Consider the following 21,760-nt stretch of genomic DNA (forward strand, 5'->3'; position numbering starts at 1 on the left):
AAGAGAATTAGTAATCTTTAGAAAGAAATTGATGACAACTTTTCTCACAAGTGTATGTTGATATTTTCAATAAAAATAAATTATATGTGCTTGCTTTTATTTTTTAATAGTACTTTACTAAAATATTTATTCTAAAATATTTGCTTTACATTTGCATGTAAGATACATTTAACTAAAAATTATAAGAATTTATTTCAGAAAGTCTCTAGAGTATTTATGTGGGAACACTCTTCTTTGGCTCATCCACAGTTTTTACTGCTTTCACCCTCTGTAAGGCTCCTCCTCGAATAGGCAGTTTCTTAAGAGCAATATCTGTATCAGCCAGAGGTCCTCCCACTAATCGGGCAGGAGTGCTTTCCACTGTTACTACCCGACCAGAGGGAACCTACAAAGCAAAAGTAAATATTTAAGAATCCATTTACAAAAATTTTCAATAAGAGAAAAACCCATTCCTCCTTCAGCTAACTTTGGAAAAGACACAAAATATACATAGTAACTAGGAGGCAGTGTGGAATAATGGAAAGATAAAGTCTTTGGAGCCAAGAAAATGGGTTTGAATTCTACTTCTACTGCTTTCCAATCAGGGCCAAACATGTCCAGAAGAGGACAGCAGGAACACTGGAATATGGTCTTGGGTCTATTTGCCAGGCAAAGGAGGCAATGCACACTTTCTGTCAAAGAGATGTAGAGATATATTTTGAACAGTGTTTATAGTGTTTCTTGGGAATCCTAGAGGGCTAGGTCTGGTCTAAACCTGGACCAGGAAAGGGTAGAGATAAATATCCCTTACCTGTTTGAAATTTGACCAGCAAAAAGAACTATGAGACAAAACCCAATGGAAATAACATACTTTGGGGACTAAATTCAATACCTGCTAAGAAAAGTTATGGAGGAAAAAACTCTTACTGTTGTGTTAAGGCCTTTAATATCTGTCCAGTGAAATACTGCATTTGGAGGTTGCTTACTGCGTCTAGAGGATTCTATAGCTTTCTCCTGAAGTCGTTTTGCTTTCTGGAGATTTTTGAATTAGAAAGAAAATTAAAAATAAAATTAATTGCTATTAAAGCATCAACTATGGTACTTAACAAGGAAATATACAAAACACATTTGTGTCTGGCTTATAATTTATTAGTTAGCTCTAGAACCTGCATTTACTCATTTAGGCTAAGAAAATACTTATTAGCAAGTTATATCTTTTGTACTGAGCAGAAAACACCTGAAAGTGCTACTGAGATTTCCAGAGGTACTGTTCACATATGACCAAGGGATAAGGTAAGTCCTACAGAAATCAGGTTCAATTTTTTGCACATAATTGAATAAGCTACTAAATTTACAGCAGGTGATGCACGTTTTCAAATTATTTTGCATAAATTAAATACTAATTCAGTACACTTAAAAATTTCAAACATTCAGAATAATGTAAACTATATAATTTGCTGCAGTTACATTCAAACTCAATAGTTGAGGCACTAGAACAGGCGAAATTCAATGTAATAAATGACCTGCATAGAAGAGGCTATCTTAATATGATTCTACTATTTTTGTGGACTAACATAACATTTAACAATTTCATACCTAGAAGAATTGTGACATTATGTAAAAGTGTATCCCAAATATTAATGGAAAAGTTAGGAAAAAGTAATGAGATTTTGGAAATCTATGGTGCTGCTTAACATATTTAAGGTGAACAATTAGCATTATAAACTTTTTAGATTAGTTTCTAGCTTATAGCTGAAACAGGTTATCACATCTTTCCAAAGAGGTGTTTAGCCCAAATTCCCATTTAAGCATTGATATCATGTTTCTTTTGATGGTCACAGAGGGGAAACATCTTTGAGGGAGAGGGTAATACGGAGAGTTGTTTTTTGTGTCCTTCACTCTGCTTCTACTAGAAAAGACCAGTGAATAAGAAGGCTCAGAATGGAAAGCAGGAGCACATTTCTCCTGCTCATTCCTGACTGATTCTCATCTCTTTTATGCTAACCAGGAATACCATCTTTGCTTCCTACTACTGAGCCAAGTGAAACTCAGAGTGGTATCTTATATAACTGTAAAAATGTGTAGTGTCAGTTACCATCCTAAATTGCAAATGAGGATCTAATAGTGTTGGTATTCCATGAAAGATCAACAGAAAAAGGTGAGTGAATATTTATTCCTGAAAAATTCTGTCAGATTAGGTATTTGTTGTGGATATCATAATATTAAAAAAAAATCCTACCTTTAAAGTTTTAGCATTTGATGTTCTAGCCAAGAAATTTTCCCATGATTTATTAGCCAGTTCTCTTTGCTTGTGTGTGGCTTGTATCTGAAATGAGAGCGATAATTAAGATTTCCAGTTTCTATGAAAGAATATTAAAGGGCTTGAATACTTGTATTTTGAGGGAAGACCTAGTTTTTGCCAACATGAATTTTAAGGCAAGCTAGCAAAAAGATTAGAGTTTAAACAACTTAAAAAACAAAAGTCTTAAAATGGAAAAAAAAAATCCTTCCCTCACTATGTGGCTAAGGTTTGAACTGCTTCCCATGAAAAGTAACACAAAACTGTTTATAAAATATGAAAATAACAATATTATTCTCAGCAAGATGATTGTTTTAGATGATTATCACTTGTAAAGACAGTATATAATCCAGAACAAGCTACATAAATGACCCAACAGAAAATTCACAGGAGAAAAATAGATTCCTGTTGCCACTTATAATAGTTCAAGCAAGATTATATTGATAAAAGTGCTCTAATTTCTGACTGTAGCAAGACAAGCAATTTTGTGAGAGTGCTGAGTTTCTTGTGGTGATGCAAACCAGGGAGGTAACTACTAACAAAATGCAAAGACTAGTTCTCAACAGGCTTACCCCTACATATATAATCAGAAGATATATGCCCTTGGTTAGTGTATAATATGCTATTAAGTTTAAATTATGAACCTTAGAGTATTTAATTAAACAACTGCTAAAAAGTGGGGTAAGAGCCGTGATAACTAGCAAAAAATAACCAACAAATCAACAATAGCTAGTCCATGAAGCAGAATCGGGCCTTTCAACAGAACTAGTGAGGCAGCAGAACTTCCAATATGGCTACCCACTTAGGAGCAAATAAGTGGGTTAAGTGATGGCATCCTTGCAATAAAAAATCTCACAAACAAAACTTTTGAGCCAGGAGGTGGCTAAGATGAAGAAGAAATTATAGGTGGATACTGAGGTCCACTAGACTGAAGATACAAACATTTAATAGTCTATGTGAGAAGATCAGGCAATAGAAAACACTTTGGGAATCTCCTTAAAGAGTTTTACATGTTTAATTTTAGTCATAAATGATCACCAAGCAGAAGCGAGGGGGATCCAAATCATCTCTGTGGACAAGTTCACTTAAATAGCCACTTAACCTATTTGGTCACTTCTGATATGTTCTGTTTCTTACCTGTGTAAAGCTTTAGGAAAATGGCTTATATCTTCCTGACAGGCTTTTTCTGATTAGCTTAAGTCAGAGACCACATTTATAGAATGATCATAGTAAGTGCTTTGGCAGTGAGGTGAGGAGAATCTTGTCAGTATCCCTACGGTTATCACCAAGTGAAGGATGAGGGCCAATGTTCTCTATGAGGTGTTTTATATATATATATTCACAGAGATACACCATTTGTCTGAATTTGCAAAATGAAATATTTAACTAGATTACAATTTTTGAAACTCTGACCTTTCAGAAATGGAAAGATCTGAGGTGTCTACCTTTTAAAATATAAGTCTGTAGAAATCAAATGATAATTCCATAAAACAGCATTGAGCATAGTAATTAAATTTCAAGCTCTTAACTCCATGTTTTCTTTAAAAATTGTACAAAGACACTGAAAGTAACAATAAAAGAAAATTATAAAATAACTAAGTCCTGAAACACTCACAAGTTAGGCAAATATATCCTGTGGATAACTTCAACTGGTTTATACATTAAAATTATTTTCTTATGCCTCAGTGGCATATGTGGCTTACTTTTGTATATACTTTTTGTTCATTTTGCACATCTTGGCATGCTTGGCTTTCAATCATCTCACTTTGCAGAGAAGCGACCATCTTTCCAATATTTTCTGATGCTGTTGTAATAGATTCCAAAATATTTTTGTCCATAGTGACTGGTCTTAACTTTTCTAACTTTATTTCTTCATATATTTCATTCCATATTTCTCCAGTCTGTTATAACAAAGTTTAAAAGAGTTTTTAAAAGTTAAATTAACCAAAAAAAAAAGATATAATTTTAGGTAGCCCAAAATTTATTTGGGTGGTCATTCCAAAGTTAACACTACTGAACCAGCTTTTCCTAACTTACCCCTTCGGAATAAGTTACATGCATTCGGAATGATTCAGGGCAACAATTACATTTGTGTAGTCAGGAGTAATTTAGCAAATATTTTTCAGTGATAAAGTATTCATAGACAAGGCTCCACTCCCTAAGTCTAGGTCTTTGCTATGATCACTGCCCCCTCCTTTATAGTCACTCTGTTTTCACAGCTACACAGATCGCTGCTTTAGTCTCATGCTCCTGAAGTACTGATGCTTTCTTTCCTAAAGCCCTGTTTGAAGGCTAGGTCAAGCTGAATTCATAGAACAGTGAATATGAGGATTCCTAGGACCCTAGAACCCACGCATCCTGAGAAATAGGGCCTTGTCCCTCACCTTCCAGCTAAGGCAATAATTGAATCTGAAACTCTTCACATGTTGGTTTCATCATGCTGTAGCTCCATCTCATATTCTGGGTTATCTGGAAATTACTGTACTTGAGTATGTTTAAATTTAGAGAAAAATTTATACATCCAGGATAAGGATAAAATTCAACCTTGTTTTCCTTTTTTAAATAGAGGTTTATTCATTTACAACATTAAAATACATAGTACCAATATTAGTAGAAGAGACTGTTTACTTGAAAAGACTTTTCTAAAATTTCAAAAGCATTTATTTACCAAAGAGTATATAATCAGCAAAGTAAGCAACCTAGGATCCTTTAATTGATACCTATATAATCATATAATCTAATGATAAAGTAATACCTTAATAAGTATTAATGATTTATTTTAATAAATAAAAATTCATTCAATTCTAGCTTATAATACCCTCTAAAGAGAAGGTATATTTTAAAGATTGTTAGTCCTCTATGACAGAAACATCCATCTTCTTTTATAAATTAATAGTTAGATGAAATCTTATCCCATGGAAAATACCCAATCAATTAACTGTACGTTCCTTAAATAGTGTCAGATGCAAAATGAAAAATAAAAAACTACACAGTACGTGGATGATTGCTTACAACTGTGAATGGATCTTTTATTTCCCAAAGGAGCTTTTGCTATACTAAATTTTAATAACAAGGTTAAGAAGGTACTCACTTTAAAATCAAGATATCTATGTATGATACAGAGAGTGACAAAATCTTCAGCAGATAGGCCAGGTAAATTTTCAAAATCTAAACAAAGTTTATAAAGAGAGAATTAATTTAACAGAGCGAATGATTCCAAAAGGCATATATCTATTATTTTAAAAAATGCAAATGATTACTTTTGATTTCATCCTGATTTATGAAAAAGTTACTTCTTTGAGCTCTGGTTTCCCCCTATAACAAACCTCTGCCAGGTCATCCTTGTCTAGTCTTTAGAAGAGGAATACTTTCTGTGCTGTGGTCAGACCATGATACTATATTTTTATAATGTGAAGAATGAGGACTCTTTCCTTAATAAGAAGCATGGACTTCAAAAAATCTCAAGTGATTCAGAATTCTAGTGTTTAAGCCTCATCATAGAAACTAACTGCCTTTAATCCTGGTTGCACTCTGGAATTGCCTGGGGAGCTTAAAAATACAGGTGCCTGTGCTCCAAACCCAGAGGTCAAGCGTGTAGCCTGAGCATTGGGATAACAATGGAATATGCATTTATCTGTATAAAAGGAAATTTTGTTCACCACGCTTGAAAAGTGGATTCCAAAACAAAATCAGTTCTCAACATTCAGCAAAAAAGAGAGCAAATTCACTCTTAACGAATTTCACGAATATCTTCTTACCGAGTTTGCCCAACACAGCATAAATTTTTGCTCTGATATTCTCAGCAACATCCATAACTGCAATGGTTGGGCAGTTAGCAGGCAGTGGTGTGATTTTTTGCTTTTCTTGAAAACTGGTAAATAGAGGTTTCTTTGTATCTAATCATTGGATATCATGAAAATATAGAAGGGACAGATAAAAACTGTAGTAAATTAATACACAATTTTAAGATTTTAGTCTAGATATCATAAAATATATAAAAATATTGTAACAGTAAAATAGTGCTTTGTATATGGTTACTGTTTTAAAAGCATAAGTAATCAATAATTTGTTCCACATTCTGTTGCAAAACTTAAAAGCTTTTATTTTTATTATTTATGTAAAACATAAAAATTTCACAAAATTACTTTTAAAAGTGAAACTTTTATGTAAAAAACTTTTCTAATTTTGAGATCCAGAAACTGAACAATGTCAGTTTAACAATGATGTAATCTCTCCTGCTTTTGGTTTCTATATATTATGCTATAAATATAAAACTGTTTTATGATGCTGTAGATCAAAAGTTAGAAATAATAAATATGGATTGAAGATAGAAATCATTAGAAGTTAAAGAGGAAGTATTTTCACTTAAAAATAAGTAATACTAACAATTAGATGAAACTAATTAGATTACTAACATTAGATAAAACTATAATAAGAATCGTTATAAGTTTAGAAAATGTAATGTAGCATTATAGAATAGATAAATGAACTATAAATTCGTACTGTAAACTTCATTCATTTAGAATCTAGTAATTAAAATTTATGAACATTTGATTTTTAGTTAGAAAATTTTTTCATATAAAAAGTAAATAATATATAAATATGAATCAATAGAAATATATAAAATACTATAAAATTGTTTTTAAGCACTCTATATCCCAAACTTTTTTAGACATGAAATATTACTGAATATACTTGTAAAAGCAGGTAACCCAAAGAAAGTTCTTTAGCAAGTACTGTTAGGTTTTTCTTCAAGTTAAAAATATAATCAGATACTATTTCCTGAAAATATTCTATAAAAATATGAACCTGATACTAATTTACTTAGTTTTCTTCCAATCATTCAGAATTTATGATAGCAACTTCTGCAAACCTCTGTGAAAAGAACTTTACAAAGAAATGGAAGTCTTCATATTTTTCTAACATTTCTTTTTAAAAATATGGACCTAATTGCTTCTCTGAACAATTACAAATACACTTACCAATGATCTTCCCATGTTTATCACGTTTTACTCCTAGTTCTTTTTCTTCCTTTCTCCACAACTTAATTAAAAGACTAGCAGCTGTCTGGTCCTTCTTCCCTCGCCAAGCATTGACATGAGCCGCAGTTTTGGGATTATCACAAAATTCAACCATTATTCCAAGTATTAGGTTACAGAATTTTTGGGGGTTCAACTTTACAAGCAAACAGAAAAAGAAAAAAGTTGCAATAAATATTTAAGAATTACTGTCTTATAAAAAGAGAAACATTTGTATTAATCAGTATGTTTTCTTTAAATTTGATTGCCTTATAAAATCAGACTATTAAGTATGATTTGTGACAATCTCCTGTTAAAATAGATACCATTGTAATGAGTCCATTTTCAAAAATTTTTAAGAAAGGAAAAGAGTCAATATAATTCCTATGTAGTCATAAACATAAGTCATCAACAAAAATGTAACTGATTTAGCTAAGTAGGAAAAAAGGAGATTGTAAAAGTAAGTGAAAACGTTCATTTTAAGTGGAGCAAGGTCAATGGTGCTATGCATAGGACACTGTAATTACAGGATCATTCCAATTTATATGCTTTATTAAAGTTTGTAAAAAGACTCATCCTAGCTAGAACCTCGTTGTTATGAAGATAACTGACGGTAACTGCAAGTGGCAGCCACATATGAAAATAAATCAAGATAAGGTGTAATCTTTGTATTTTGAAACTCAGCATCCATAAAAGAGTATTTAACCACTTAAAAATTATCTTAAGAATATTTCCTCTGTTTTGCTACAAATAATTTTCAGCAAACCAAAATTTAGGTATAGTAAAGTTCATCCCAAGCAGTATTTTTGGTTGATTAACTCTCTTACCGTGTACTGCTAATAGAATATAGCAAAGGAAACATGTAACCATGTTGTCTGGATTGCCAACATTATCAGTTTCCTCTTTCATTAAATGAAGGGTAATAATATTACCTACTTAAGAGAATTATTAAGATGAGTTATATGAGACTGCCTGTCACATAGTAAGCTCTCAATAGTATTTAACCTTTATGAGCAATTATCATTGCACACTGAATAAATATTTTAACAGATTGTATTAAGCAGAACTTTCAATCAAGTGAGTTTTTTTATTCCTATATTTTACTTTCCGGAGAAACAGGGAAATGTCAAGGGCTGAAGTTTATATAGAAACTTCATTAAAGAAGATTTATAATTTGTAATTAACTTGATTGGTTTAACCCACATTAAGCACAGTCTAATAATTACATTCATAACAATAGAAAACACGTAGCAAAAATATGTATCAGGAACTATTCTGACTAATGCACGTATATGTACACATACATACACATAAGCACTTATATAATCCTCCCAACAGTTCATGAGGTAGAGTGTTGTTACCTCTGTTTTATAGTTGAAGAAACTAATGACAGAATGTTAAATAATCTGTCAGAGTTATACAGCTAACAAGTATTGGAGGCCTTAATCAGACTGAGTCCAGCCTATGCTCACAACCACTGTGCTATATGGCTTCTCCTACCAGTCTTCATGCCTTTCCATCAAAGAAACCATAATGGTGAAGGCGAGTGAGAAATGTCTTTGAGGTCTTCTATATAATATTAAATATTAACATACAATTTAATTACTTAATATATACATGCCTAATATAATTCCTCACTTCCAAATCTTAAGTAGAACCAAGATTCCAGGAAGATATGCCACATTAATTTTGTAGCTTTGAGAATCCCCTGACACATGACCATGTGGCTCTGGGCATACTTGTACTCTAGTCAGAGAGGCATGGTGAGCTATATGTCAATTAGGATTACATAAGTAGAGCTATACATACATCCTTTTCTATTATGTTCAATTTTCTGAATTTTCAAAGGGTTTCTGGTTATAACTCATTCAAGGTGGATTATTTTGATTATTATTATTATTGTTTACCTATTTTTTGCTTGTGTTTTCCATCTAATGAGTTTGCTCTCTTATCTCTAGTGTCAACTAATTTTCTTTCAGAGAAATAAAAGGACACAAATAAGTTTAGTACCTTTGCTAAATCAAAGTAGTCTATTATTTTGTTAATAAAAATTAAGAATGGTGGCAATCACAGGCAGTGCCATAGCTAGAAGTCTGCATGAGATTATCTCCCAAAGTTTTACTGAAACAAAAGTATTTTTCTCCCACATCATCTTGACTATGGACCCACTTAGAATTGAAGCTAGAATGGGGTTACTTTAAGGATAAATGAGGGTCTTTGCCATTCTTCTCAGCTGCCTTCCTGGAAGGCTTAGTACGCTCACTCCTGCTCATTCTGTAAAACGGCCTGTGACACACTAAGTTCTTCACATTGCCTACAAACTACAGTTTTTAAAAAATGCTGACCTTTGTCTAATGTGGCCTTTAACATTTATTTATTTATCTATTTATTTATTTATTGTGATACTCCTTTTATTTATTTATTTATTAAAACAACTTTATTGTGGTACAATTTCTGTTCGGTAAACTATACATAGTTCAGATGTACAATTTGATGAGTTTTGATAGATATATATATCTATGGGCCCTTAACTTTTAATACTGAGAGAAGAAGCTAGAAGTTACTAACAAATGATTGTTGATTTTGGAATAATCTAGCTGTTTCTTTAAAGTTTGGTGGGAAAAAGAAACAACAACCATGGAATAAATTCTCTGCTGTCATGTGTTTGAGAACACTGACCTAAGTAAACCGTTGTTTTTACTGGAGGAACTTTCAGAGTCACTTCTTTGCCAATGCCTATTATGAATCTCCAGGAGGGATTTTTGTTTAAAACAAACATTTGAACACTATTTAGGGGCATAGTTAATCACAGAGTAGTGTTCTCTTATACTCAGTTTGGAAAGAGTTAATAAAGACTTTTTTTAAAAAAACAATTGTTGAAATTATACTTACTGCCAATAAATCCAAAAGGAGAAAAATGCCTTCTTTTTCAAGAAAGTAGTCCTCCAAGGGGTAACATCCTAAAATACAGCACCTTAAATAAAAAGGAAGTTACTCATTTAACAAGGATTTATTGTTAAATTCAGTTTGTGAGTTTATTTTTATCAGAAAATCTTTTCAAAGAATATTTTTTCTTTATTTCCTTAAATCAAGAAGTTAATTTTCTTGCTTTAAAAATTGGACTTTGAAGAGACTTTGCCAGTGTAAATTTCAACTATTTTTAAACTAATATCAATTAATTATTTTCATAACTATATTTCTTTTCTGTAGATGTAATGTTCTCCTTTGCTTTCATATTAATTATTCTTAAAAGTCTCCTCTGGTTGCTGTAATAACTATTTCTTCATGGTTTATCCATTTACTGTCTCTTTCACAGTGCTGGGATGCCTCAAACATTTGATGATTTTTAATTACATCTTATCTTTGCATGTGAGATTATTTGTTGAAGTGCCTCCTGCTTAGGCCTATGTGGCTCATATGAAGTGAGGGACTGAAACTGCCACCAGAGCTGCTTTCACTGTTTTCCTGGGTCGGGGATAGATGTGGGTGACAAGGCTATTGGTGGTGGTGGTAAAGAGTAGTAGAGCCTAATCTCCCCCAAGTCCTCCCAGGCATTGCAAGCCTGCTGGGGTCAACCTGTATCCCTTTCCTATTTAACATGGCTTTTATTTATTTACTTACTTATTTATGTATTTACTTACTTACTTATTTATGATTCAATAATATGATAATTATTTCATATGGTTTCCTCTTGAAAAAAAGAGACCCTTGTTTCTGCTGGCTGATTTGTGATGGTGGTTGCATGTGGTGGTGGTTGTGAGGGTTGGCACATAAAGGCCATCCACTAGGCCCCTCTCTCTCAGGTGGTTACAGGTCTTACCACCTCTGAGTATGAATCACTTATTTTGTTCTCACTTTTGAGGTAGTACCCTATGATGCCTATTATGGGCTGCCTTTTGCCTCTTTAATTCACAATTACAACAAGAGACAATATAGAACATCCTTCTCTGTTTGGAAAGTAAACAGTATACTTCTAACTTAGCCAAAAATTGGAAAGAAAATCAGAATGAGAACTAGAAAATAGTTTGGACTCAATGATAATAAAAATAGAAATAATAATGCACATAAATTAATTCTTTGAAAAGACTAATACTATTGATCAACTCCTAGTGAAACCTATCAAGGAAAAAGAGAGAAGATAGAAATGACTAAAACCAAGAAAGAAAAAGAAGGCATTACTTTGTACCATACAGACATTAAAAATCCTAAGAAGATATTACAAACAACCATATGACAGTAAATGTGAAAATCTAGACAAAATATATGAGTTCCTAGAAAAAGACATCTTACAAGAACCTACACAAAAAGAAATAGAAAATTTTAATTTGACATATACATATTAAATGAAATCTATGCTTCAGAACCTTTCTATAGAGAAAACCCCAGGCACAGATGACTTAATTGGTGAATTCTAGTAATTATTTACAAAAGATACAATAACAGTCTTACACAAGAGCTTTCTAGAGAACATGAAAAGAAGGAATACTTAACTTGTTTTATGAGGTAATAATGAGCTAGATACTAAAACCATTCATGGAATGTTACTAAAAAGGAAAATTAAACTCACATCAACATGGTATCCACCCCCTAATCTAAAAATATTAGCTAACTGAATCCAGCAACACAGAAAAAGAAATAATACACCATAACCAGGTAAGGTTTATTCAAGGAATACAATGTGATATACCATTAACAAAGGGAAACAATTCATGACATCTCGATAGAAGAAAAACTGATAAAGTTTAAAGTTCTTTCATGATACAAATGAATAGTAGATAGAGAACTTCCCTCAGTTTAAATTTCTAAGGAAAAAGACCAGATGCCTGATGTCACCAATTAAACACTGACCTTATTTACTACTTATCTCTTATCAGGGATTTGAAGTTGTGCTGTAATAAAAGACACATAAAACCATTTATCTTTATCTTAGTATAATTGTGAGATATTAAGAAGGGGTAAAACATCAAGTCATTTTCTGCAATAATCACTGAATCACAATATACTAATAGATAGTAAGCGAGCTACTCATTAATATTCATCTCTGAATTTTTTACTATGCTTAATAGAGCACTTTGGTCAATAGGAATTTGCTGTTGAAACTTAAGATCAGGCTATCATGTTATCACTATATGCCTCTCTTCTCTCCAATAAAAAAGAAACTAGATAGTTGATTAGTCCTATTGCCTATGTGTATCTGGGAGAGAGCTGAGTGAGTATTCCAGCTTTCTATACAAACAGAATTTGCAGTGGCTAAATCCAGCTACTTGATCTTATGGAAAGTACTATTCATCAGTTTCTACCCCGCCTCCCCAAGTTTGTTGAGGTATAATTAAAATTTAAATATCTGCCTATAATTAATGTATATGATTTGGTGAGTTTGGACATACGTATATACTTGTGTTACTGTCACCACAGTCTCAGTAATAAAAATGTCCATCACCTCTAAAAGTTTCCTTATATCCCTTGGTTTTTTTTTTTTTTTTTTTTGTATTAAGAACATTGGACTTGAGATCCACCCACTTAACAAATTTTTAAGTACATTATACTTCATTGCTAACAGTAGCCACTATGTTGTAGAGTAGATCTATGAGCAATATGCCATACTGCAGATCTCTGGAACTTACTAATCTTGTATAATAGTAACTTTATATCTATTAAACAACTCCTCATGCCTTCTTCAGTCCATCATTCTACTGTCTACATACTATTGTTTGCGTCTACACTTTTGACTATTTTAGATACTTCGAATGAGAGAAATCATGTATAAGAGATATCCTGTGAATGACTTATTTCACTTCGCATTATGCCTTCTAGGCCCATGCATGTTGTGACAGATGGTAAGATTTCCTTCTTTTTTTTAAAGCCAGGTAATATTCCATTGTATGTATATTCCACATTTTCTTTATTCATTCATATGTTGTTGGACATTTGAGTTGTTTCCCTACCTTGGTTATTGTGAATAATGCTGCAGTGAACATAGGAATGCAGCTCTCTCTTAAGATACTTTGGATATATACCCAGGAGTGAGACTGTTAGATCATATGGTAGTTCTATTTTTATTTTGAGGAATCTCCATACTGTTTTCTGTAGTGGCTATGCCACTGTCTTTCACCTCTTAGTTATGTTTATTTCTAAGTATTTTATTCTTTTTGGTGCCATTGCAAATGTGATTGTTTTCCTAATTTCCTTTTTTAAAATAGTTCATTAATGGTGCATAGAAATGCAACTGATTTTGGTATGTTAATTTTATATCCTGCAACTTTACTGAATTCACTTATTAGTTCTATTAGTTTTTTGGTGGAGTCTTCAGAGTTTTCTATCATGTCATCTGCAAACAAAGATAACTTTACTTCTTCCTTTCTGATTTGGATGCCTTTTATTTCTTTTTCTTGCCTAACCGCTCTGGCTAAGACTTACAGTACTGTGTTGAGTAGAAGTGGTGACAGTGGGCATCCTTGCCTTGTATAGATCTTAGAGGAAACAGCTTTCAGCTTTTCACCATGCAGTGTGATATTAGCTGTGGGTTTTTCATATATAGCCTTTATATGTTGTGGTAAATTCCTTCTCTACCTAATTTATTGAGAGTTTTTTTAATCATGAAAGGATGTTGAATTTTGTCAAATGCTTTTTCTGCATATATTGAAGTAATTATGTGATTTTTGTCCTTCCATTAATGTGGTTTATCACACTGATTGATATGCATATATTGAAATTTTCTTGTATCCCAGGGATAAATCCCACTAGGTCATGGTGTATAATCTTTTTAATATGCTGTTGAATTCAGTTTGCTAATATTTTCTAGAGAAGTTTTGTTTCCACATACATCAGGGATATTGCTCTGTAGTTCTTTTTTTATAATATCTTTGGCTTTGTTATTATGGTGATGCTGACTTCATAAAATGAGTTAAGAAGTATTCCCTGTTTTCCTATCTTTTGGAAGTTTAAGAAGGATTGGTATTAATTCTTCTTTAAAGTTTTGGTAAAAATCACACGTGAAGATCTCTGGACCTAGGCTTTTTTGGTTGGGAGATTTTGGATTACTGATTCAATCTCCTTATTGTTATTGGTCTGTTCAGGCTTTCTATTTCCTCTTGACTCATTCTTAGTAGATTGTATGTTTCTAGGAATTATCCAATATCTTCTATGTTGTCCAATTTGTTGGTATATAGTTCTAATAGTCCTTTATGATTTTTTTCCTGTGGTATCTGTTGTGATGTCTTCTTTCATTTACGATTTTATTTCAGTCTTCTCTTTTTCTTAGTCTAGCCAAAAATTTGTTGATTTTCAAGAAACTTCTGTTATCTTTTCAAAAGCCAACTCTTAGTTTTGTTGATTTTTTTTTCTATTCTCTATTTCATTTATTTTTGCATAATCTTTATCATTTTCTTTCTTCTGCTAACTTTGGGCTTAGTTTGTTCTTCATTGTGTAGTTCCCTGAGGTATAAAGTTAGGTTGTTTGATGCTCTTTTTTTCTAACATAGGATTTATCACTATAAACTTCCCTCTTAATACTGCTTTTGCTTTATCACATAAGTTTAGATATACAACATTTTAGTGTTTTCTTTTTAGTTTGTCTTGAGAAATTTTCTAATTTCCCTTTTGTTTTTGTCTTTGACCCAATGGTTGTTCAAGAGTGTATTGTTTAATTTCCATGCATCTGTGTGTTTTCCTGGTTTCCTTTTGTTACTGATTTCTGGTTATATTCCATTGTGGTCAGAAAGGAATAACTTCAATCTGCTTAATTTGTAAGACTTTTTTTGTGATCTTGCATGTGATCTACCCTAGAGAATGCTTCATGTTTGCTTGTAAAAAAACAGCCCTGTGTCTCCTCTCAAAACTACTATAAATACTTCACTTCTGGCCACCAAATTTGTAGGTTTTTCCTACACCAACTAATTCTCAGGTTCTCTTTGGACATCAACTGAGTGTCCTACAGTTTAATTCAGTTCTGAAATTATCTACCTGAGTTAGCAGATCACAGGTTAAGGGCTTAGTCCCTTAGGACTGTGCTGCTCCCCGCTACCCTCAACCTTAGATTCCAGTTCAGGTTGTCACCTGTGCTTCTGACCAACCAGATATAGAAAAGTTCATAGAACTCAGGAAAACAGTTTACTTACTAGATTACCAGTCTATTATAAAATGATACAACTTGGGGACAGCCTGATGGAAAAGATGCACAGGGCAAGGTGTATGGGGAAGGGGCATCAAGCTTCTGTGCCCTCTCTCAGTACCTCTGTATGTTCACCAACCTGGAAGCACTCTTCAATCTCATAGTTTAGGATTTTTATGGAGGCTTCATTATGCAGGCATGACTGATTATCGTTGGCAATTGGTTAAACTAAACCTTCAGCTTCTCTCCCCTCTGTGGAGGTTGATGGTAACTCAAAAGTTACAACCCCTTAATTAACCATATAGTTAGTGCTCCTGGCAACCAGCCCTATATCCTGTGGTTATCTAGGGGCTTTCCAAAAATCACCTCATTAACATAAATTCAGATATAGTTGAAAGGGACTTGTTATAAATAACAAAAGACATTACTTTCATCTGTATTATTGCAAAGCTATTACAGGAACTGAGAATAAAAGACCAAATACTATAACAAAAGATGTTCCCATTGTTCTCACTGATTAAGAAATTACAAGAATTTTAGGAGCTCTATACTAGGAATGGACCAAATATATATTTCTTATTATAAATCACAATGTTACAGTGCTTGAAAAAATGTGCATTCTGCTATTATTGGGTAGAATATTCTGCATGCATTTATTAGGTTCATTTGGTCTAGGGTCTTAAGAGTTTTTATTTAATAAATGCGTTGTAGTGTGGCTCTCATGAATTACACCTAAATAGAACAAAAGAAATGTGTTAAGTGTTAATGATACATGAAACTCAAGTATTTTTCTCCAAAACTTCATAAATTAATGGTAAGAAAAGCAGTTTTCCGTCCCCGCTTAGGAATGTTAAAAACTTTGGAAAACAATATTGATTAGGAAATACCTAATCAATTGGTTTCCAGTTCCATAAAGATAAGATGAATAAAGAATTCAACAGTCTTCCATACGAATGGCCAATAGGCACATGAAAAAATGCTCAGTATCACTAATTATCAGAGAAATGCAAATCAAACTACAATGAGGTACCACCTCACACCAGTTAGAATGGCCATCATTCAAAAATCCACAAATGATAAATGCTGGAGAGGGTGTGAAGAAAAGGGAACCCTCCTACACTGTTGATAGGATGCAGTATGGTGCAGCCATTGTGGAAAACAGTATGGAGATTCCTCAAAAGACTAAAAATACACTTACCATATGATCCAGCAATCCCATTCCTGGGCATATATGCAGAGGGACCCTTAATTCAAGAAGACACCTGCACCCCAATGTTCACAGCAGCACTATTTACAATAGCCAAGACATGGAAACAACCTTAATGTCCATCGACAGATGACTGGATAAAGAAGCTGTAGTATATTTATACAATGGAATACTACTCAGCTATAAAAAATAATAAAATAATGCCATTTGCAGCAACATGGATGTCCCTGGAGAATGTCATTCTAAGTGAAATAAGCCAGAAAGAGAAAAAAATACCATACGATACCACTCATATGCAGAATCTAAAAAAAAAGACAAATGAACTTATTTATAAAACACAAACAGACTCACAGAAATAGAAAACAAACTTATGGTTACCGGGGGTAAGGGGATGGGAAGGGATAAATTGTGGGAAGGGATAAATTAGGAGTTTGAGATTTGCAGATACTGGTATATATAGAATAGATAAACAAGTTTATACTGTATAGTACAGGGAACTATATTCAATATCTTGTAGTAGCTTACGGTGAAAAAGAATATGAAAACAAATATATGTATATTCATGAAGGACTGAAGCATTGTGCTATACACCAGAAATTGACACAGCATTGTAAACTGACTATACTGCAATTTTAAAAAAGTAAAAAAAAAAGGCAATAGTGTTCAAGTAGAAGAAAAATACTGCATGAGTAATAGTAAATGCTTGTGTTTTCCAAGACCAGGCCAAAATGGAATAGGTTCAAATCACAAAAACAAAGAATGAGACCAAGTCTTGGGAAACAGTGGCTGTAGATCTCAACGTGGGTAATCTAGAATGGCTACTCTGATTTTGTTGATAAGGAAAATGGAGAACCAGGCATCCAAGTGGCTCCTAAGGATGGGCTGAAGCTGGGATCTGGCCTTTCCTTACGTAAAGCTGCCAAAAAGGCTTTGGGAACTGTCAACAGAGCTACAGAAAAGTCAGTAAAGACGAATGAAACTCTGAAACAGAAACAGACAACCTTCTCTACCAAAAAGATGACTGAGAAGACCATTAAAGCAAAAACCTCTGTTCCTGCTTCAGATGACAGCAATCCAGAAATAGAAAAATTCTTTCCCTTCAACCTGCTAGATTTTGAGAGTTTCGACCTGCCTAAGGAGCACCGGATTGCACAGCTCCCCTTGAATGGAGTATTTCTCGTGATCCTCGATGAGGAAGGGCACCATGAATAGCTGTGACACCTGGGTCCCTCTTCGCCTCTGAAGATGCCTCTTCCACTTTGAGAATCTAATCTGTTGCGGTCTCCCCCAAGAATTCCTGTTGACCCTCGATGTTGAATGCCACCTGTTTGCTATGACTTAGATATTTAAATTTCTTAGCACTTTATAGTTCAAGGGTATGTATTAATAGTTTGTATTAATAAAGCTGTTCTTTGTTTAACAGACTCAAAAATCCAAAAAAAACAAGGATTTAAGTTTAGACACAAGAATGGTTTTCTATATTTGAGTGATGCACAAGACTACTTTCCAAAGGATGTTGGTAAAAATTTCATTTCTAGACTGTTGAAAGGAAAAAGGCTTATCTTTCTAATGTAATTTTGAGGGAAGAAAATTGGCATACATAGCTACATACATACAGGGGTAATTTTCTTTTACTGTGAATCTATCTAACTTGGGTACAGTAATACTCACCAAATGCTGTCCAGTGTACTAAAAAGGAGTACATTATAGCCTAATCCACTCTGTAACTTCTTGGGGTCTGTTTTCATTACATGAAGAATTATATTCACTCCTTCAGTTCCAAAAATTTCCTAAGAGATTTATTTAAAATTATTTCTTGAAATAAATAATATTTTTCTTTCCCATTTGTTCCTGTCCCCTAAAACTTTCTACCAGAAAAATACAACAACATTGTTAGGAAAACAGTACTGTAATACAAATTCTTTCTTCAAATTTGTGCTCAATTGTTTTCAGGGATTTCAGACAAATTACTGTAAATAATCTTAAGAGAGGACATCAGTCAATATATAGCTTAATGTCCCTTTATTTTTTTCCCTTTCTCTTTCTGGAAAAAAAAAAAAACTGTAAGACTTGTCCCATGGTTTTCTTCCATGTTATAATGAATGTAGTCTAACATCATGCCATATGAGTACTAGATAGCAATAAGTAATTTAGGAGGTTTAAAATTCTATCATGGAAGATTTTCTAATGTTTCCAAGAGAGAAATAAATATATAAGTAGTAGTTAGAACCTTTAATAATTCATATTAAGTTATTACCAGTTAATATTTGTCCCTTACCAGGAACTTTTTTCATTGCCTTGTTTTTCAGTTCTGGTTCCCTTATGTAAGCAAGAGTATAAGTATTTTTCCAGAAGAACACAGGCACAGGGTTGGACAATATGAGAAGTTGCACCAAAGCTCGGAGCTAAGTATGCATTTACTGTTCTTGTTCCCTCTCCATAAAATCACTCTATTGAAATCTTCATAATTTCCTATTTTTATCTTTCCAAATCTATGTCTTGCAGTTTAAGTTATCCAGAGTTTTTGCTATGGCATTAAAAAGATCAAAGGGAATTAAGCTCTTTTTCTAACTTTTAGTTTTAGATATGAATCTAATTCAAACCCAAAACAGCATTTATAATGTATAACCACTTTGGAAAACTATTTGCCAGATTCTCCAAAACATACACCTACCTTATGACCCATCATTTGCACTCCTAGGTATTTATCCAAGAGAAATGAAAGCATTATGTCCACAAAAAGACTAGTAAAGGAATGTTTATTAAAGCTTTAAACATAATGGTTTCAAGTGGAACCAACCAAAGTGTTTGTCAGTAGCAGAATGGAGAAACAAATTTTGATATATTCATACAATGAAATACTATTCGGCAATAAAAATGATGAATTATTGATGCATAAAAAATGGATGTATTTCAGAAATATGGTGCTGGATGACAGAAACCAGAAATAATAGAGTAAATAATTACGTGATTCCATTCATATAAAGGTAAAGAATAGGCAAAACTAATTTATGAGAATAGAAATCAGAATAGTGGCTACCTGTGGGCAAGTGGGGGTGTGGCTGCTAAGAGGAATGAAAGTAATTTTACAGGAAGATAAAAATACTCAATATTTTAACTGAGATATTAGTTAAATGGGTGTATATATTTGTCAAAACCTACTGAACCATATACTTAAGATCAATATACTTTTCTGTACATAATTATGATCTAATTATAAAAAGAATATTAAAGTAAATCTTCAGAAAATTAAAAAACACCATTTATGGACATTTACTAAGAAAAAGTTCAGAATGTTATGTGATTGAGAGAGCAAAACTTTGATACATACCTTCCTGGGAATATGATGTTCACAAAGACCAGATAAAATAAGTAATATATCAGATTGAATTTCCAAAAGAATGGCCTCTTCCTTGTCATTGTACTTGCTTATTGTATTTTTAAAGATTCCTGATTTGAAAAAAATTTTAAAGAATGTAAAGTTATTGGGCATTGAATTTTTATTTTGATCAATAACTGTTCTGAAATTCCTTCTTATAAAATTTCAACTGAAAATATATATATTATATAAAATAGTTAATAATAATATATTAAAAGGGGCTGTTATCATGGCATGGTTACCTAGAGGCTGTAGACAGATGATAAATGGGTTCTTTGAGCCATCAGTACAATCAGTAGCTCCATATATATATATATATATATATATATAATTTCTAGTACAGAATTAATGGATTATCTAGTACAGAATTAATGGAGTATAAAGAAAAGGGAACCTCTTACACTGTTGATGGGACTGTAAATTGGTGCAGCCACTATGAAGAACAGCATGGAGTTTCTTTAAAAAAACTAAAAATAGAGTTGTTATATGATCCAGCATATCCCACTCCTGGGCATATATCCAGAAAAGATGAAAACTCTAATTTGAAGATACATGCACCCCAATATTCATAGCAGTACTGGCTACAACAGCCAAGACATGGAAGCAACCTAAATGCCCATTGACAGATGACTGGATAAAGAAGATGTGGTACATGTACGCAATGGAATACTACTCAGCCATTAAAAAGAATGAAATAATGCCACTTGTAGCAACATGGATGGATCTGGAGATTATTATAATAAGTGAAATAAATCAGACAGAGAAAGACAAATATCATATGATATCACTTATATATGGAATCTAAAAATGATACAAATGAACTTATTTACATAACAGAAATAGACTCACAGGCATAGAAAACAAATTATGGTAATCAAAGGGGGAAAAAGGGATGGAGGGATAAATTAGGAGTTTGGGATTAACATATACACACCACTATATATAAAATAGATAACCAGCAAGGTCCTACTGTTCAGCACAAGGAACTATATTCAATATCTTTTAATAACCTATAGCAGAAAAAATCTGAAAAAGAATAGATTTATATATATATATATATATGTATATATATATATATATATATAGCTAAATCACTTTGCTGCACACCTGAAACTAACATAACATTGTAAATCCACTATACTTCAATTTTTTAAAGTCAAGAAAAAAGAATGGAATGTCATTAAAAGATTCCCTAACAACCTGATACTTTATCCAGCAAACAAAGCTGTTTAAAAATACACAGTTTCACGAGGCAGAGATGTGTGCCTTTGTAAACACATGACCAAAATGCCTGATCATAGCTTGCTTCATCTCTTCTCCTCATGGTTAACAGGATCAATTTTAGGCAAAGGTGGAAGACATGTCTAAGTACATTTTCTATTCCTGTTACTTCTTTCTGCATCCTCTCCTTATGGCTACCTGAAGACCTCTTCAGCAACTTAGGCAGCAGTATTCCCTTGCCCTTTAAAATCTCTCCCTAGCTTCTAATCAAAATTTTAAGACTTGAATACAGATGGAATGACATTTGCTATAATATTTTACCTCAAAAAAGAAATTTTTCTTTAAGCTTTAAAAGAGAGACAAAAGTCATGTTTCCTCAGTTAAAGTGGTCACTGGTGGCATTAGCAGGAAGTATGGAGCTATGTTCCAAAGTAAAAGGGCCATGGAGCTATCTCCATAGTTGGCCCTGAAGGGGCAATTCTTGTTCCTGTTAGGATGAATTTCAGGGAGGGGATCAGAGTCTAGAAAGACTCGTTGAACATGCTGG

General features: G+C 32.9%; 1 protein-coding gene, 1 long non-coding RNA gene and 1 pseudogene across 2 annotated transcripts in view; 2 read left to right on the forward strand and 1 right to left on the reverse strand.

The window, feature by feature from the left end:
• Window positions 1-167: 167 nt before the first annotated feature.
• Window positions 168-21,760, reverse strand: part of CFAP69 (cilia and flagella associated protein 69) — a 52,839-nt gene continuing 31,246 nt past the window's right edge. The window contains exons 14-23 of the mRNA XM_010978016.3: window positions 19,945-20,063; window positions 18,285-18,403; window positions 10,189-10,270; window positions 7,261-7,453; window positions 6,037-6,174; window positions 5,370-5,446; window positions 3,982-4,179; window positions 2,219-2,305; window positions 907-1,011; window positions 168-385 (exon numbers count right to left, since the gene is read on the reverse strand). Coding sequence (XP_010976318.1) covers window positions 215-385; window positions 907-1,011; window positions 2,219-2,305; window positions 3,982-4,179; window positions 5,370-5,446; window positions 6,037-6,174; window positions 7,261-7,453; window positions 10,189-10,270; window positions 18,285-18,403; window positions 19,945-20,063 — 1,289 coding nt within the window. The 3' untranslated portion in view covers window positions 168-214. The remainder of the gene's footprint in view (window positions 386-906; window positions 1,012-2,218; window positions 2,306-3,981; window positions 4,180-5,369; window positions 5,447-6,036; window positions 6,175-7,260; window positions 7,454-10,188; window positions 10,271-18,284; window positions 18,404-19,944; window positions 20,064-21,760) is intronic.
• On the forward strand, window positions 15,605-17,963 carry LOC135321736 (securin-like; annotated as a pseudogene).
• The window catches only part of LOC116153977 (uncharacterized), a 29,641-nt gene continuing 26,772 nt past the window's right edge, over window positions 18,892-21,760 (forward strand). The window contains exon 1 of the long non-coding RNA XR_004137758.2: window positions 18,892-19,022. This is a non-coding gene — a long non-coding RNA (uncharacterized LOC116153977). The remainder of the gene's footprint in view (window positions 19,023-21,760) is intronic.

The sequence above is a fragment of the Camelus dromedarius genome, chromosome 7 (genome assembly GCF_036321535.1).
Source record: "Camelus dromedarius isolate mCamDro1 chromosome 7, mCamDro1.pat, whole genome shotgun sequence".
Lineage (NCBI taxonomy): Eukaryota > Metazoa > Chordata > Mammalia > Artiodactyla > Camelidae > Camelus > Camelus dromedarius.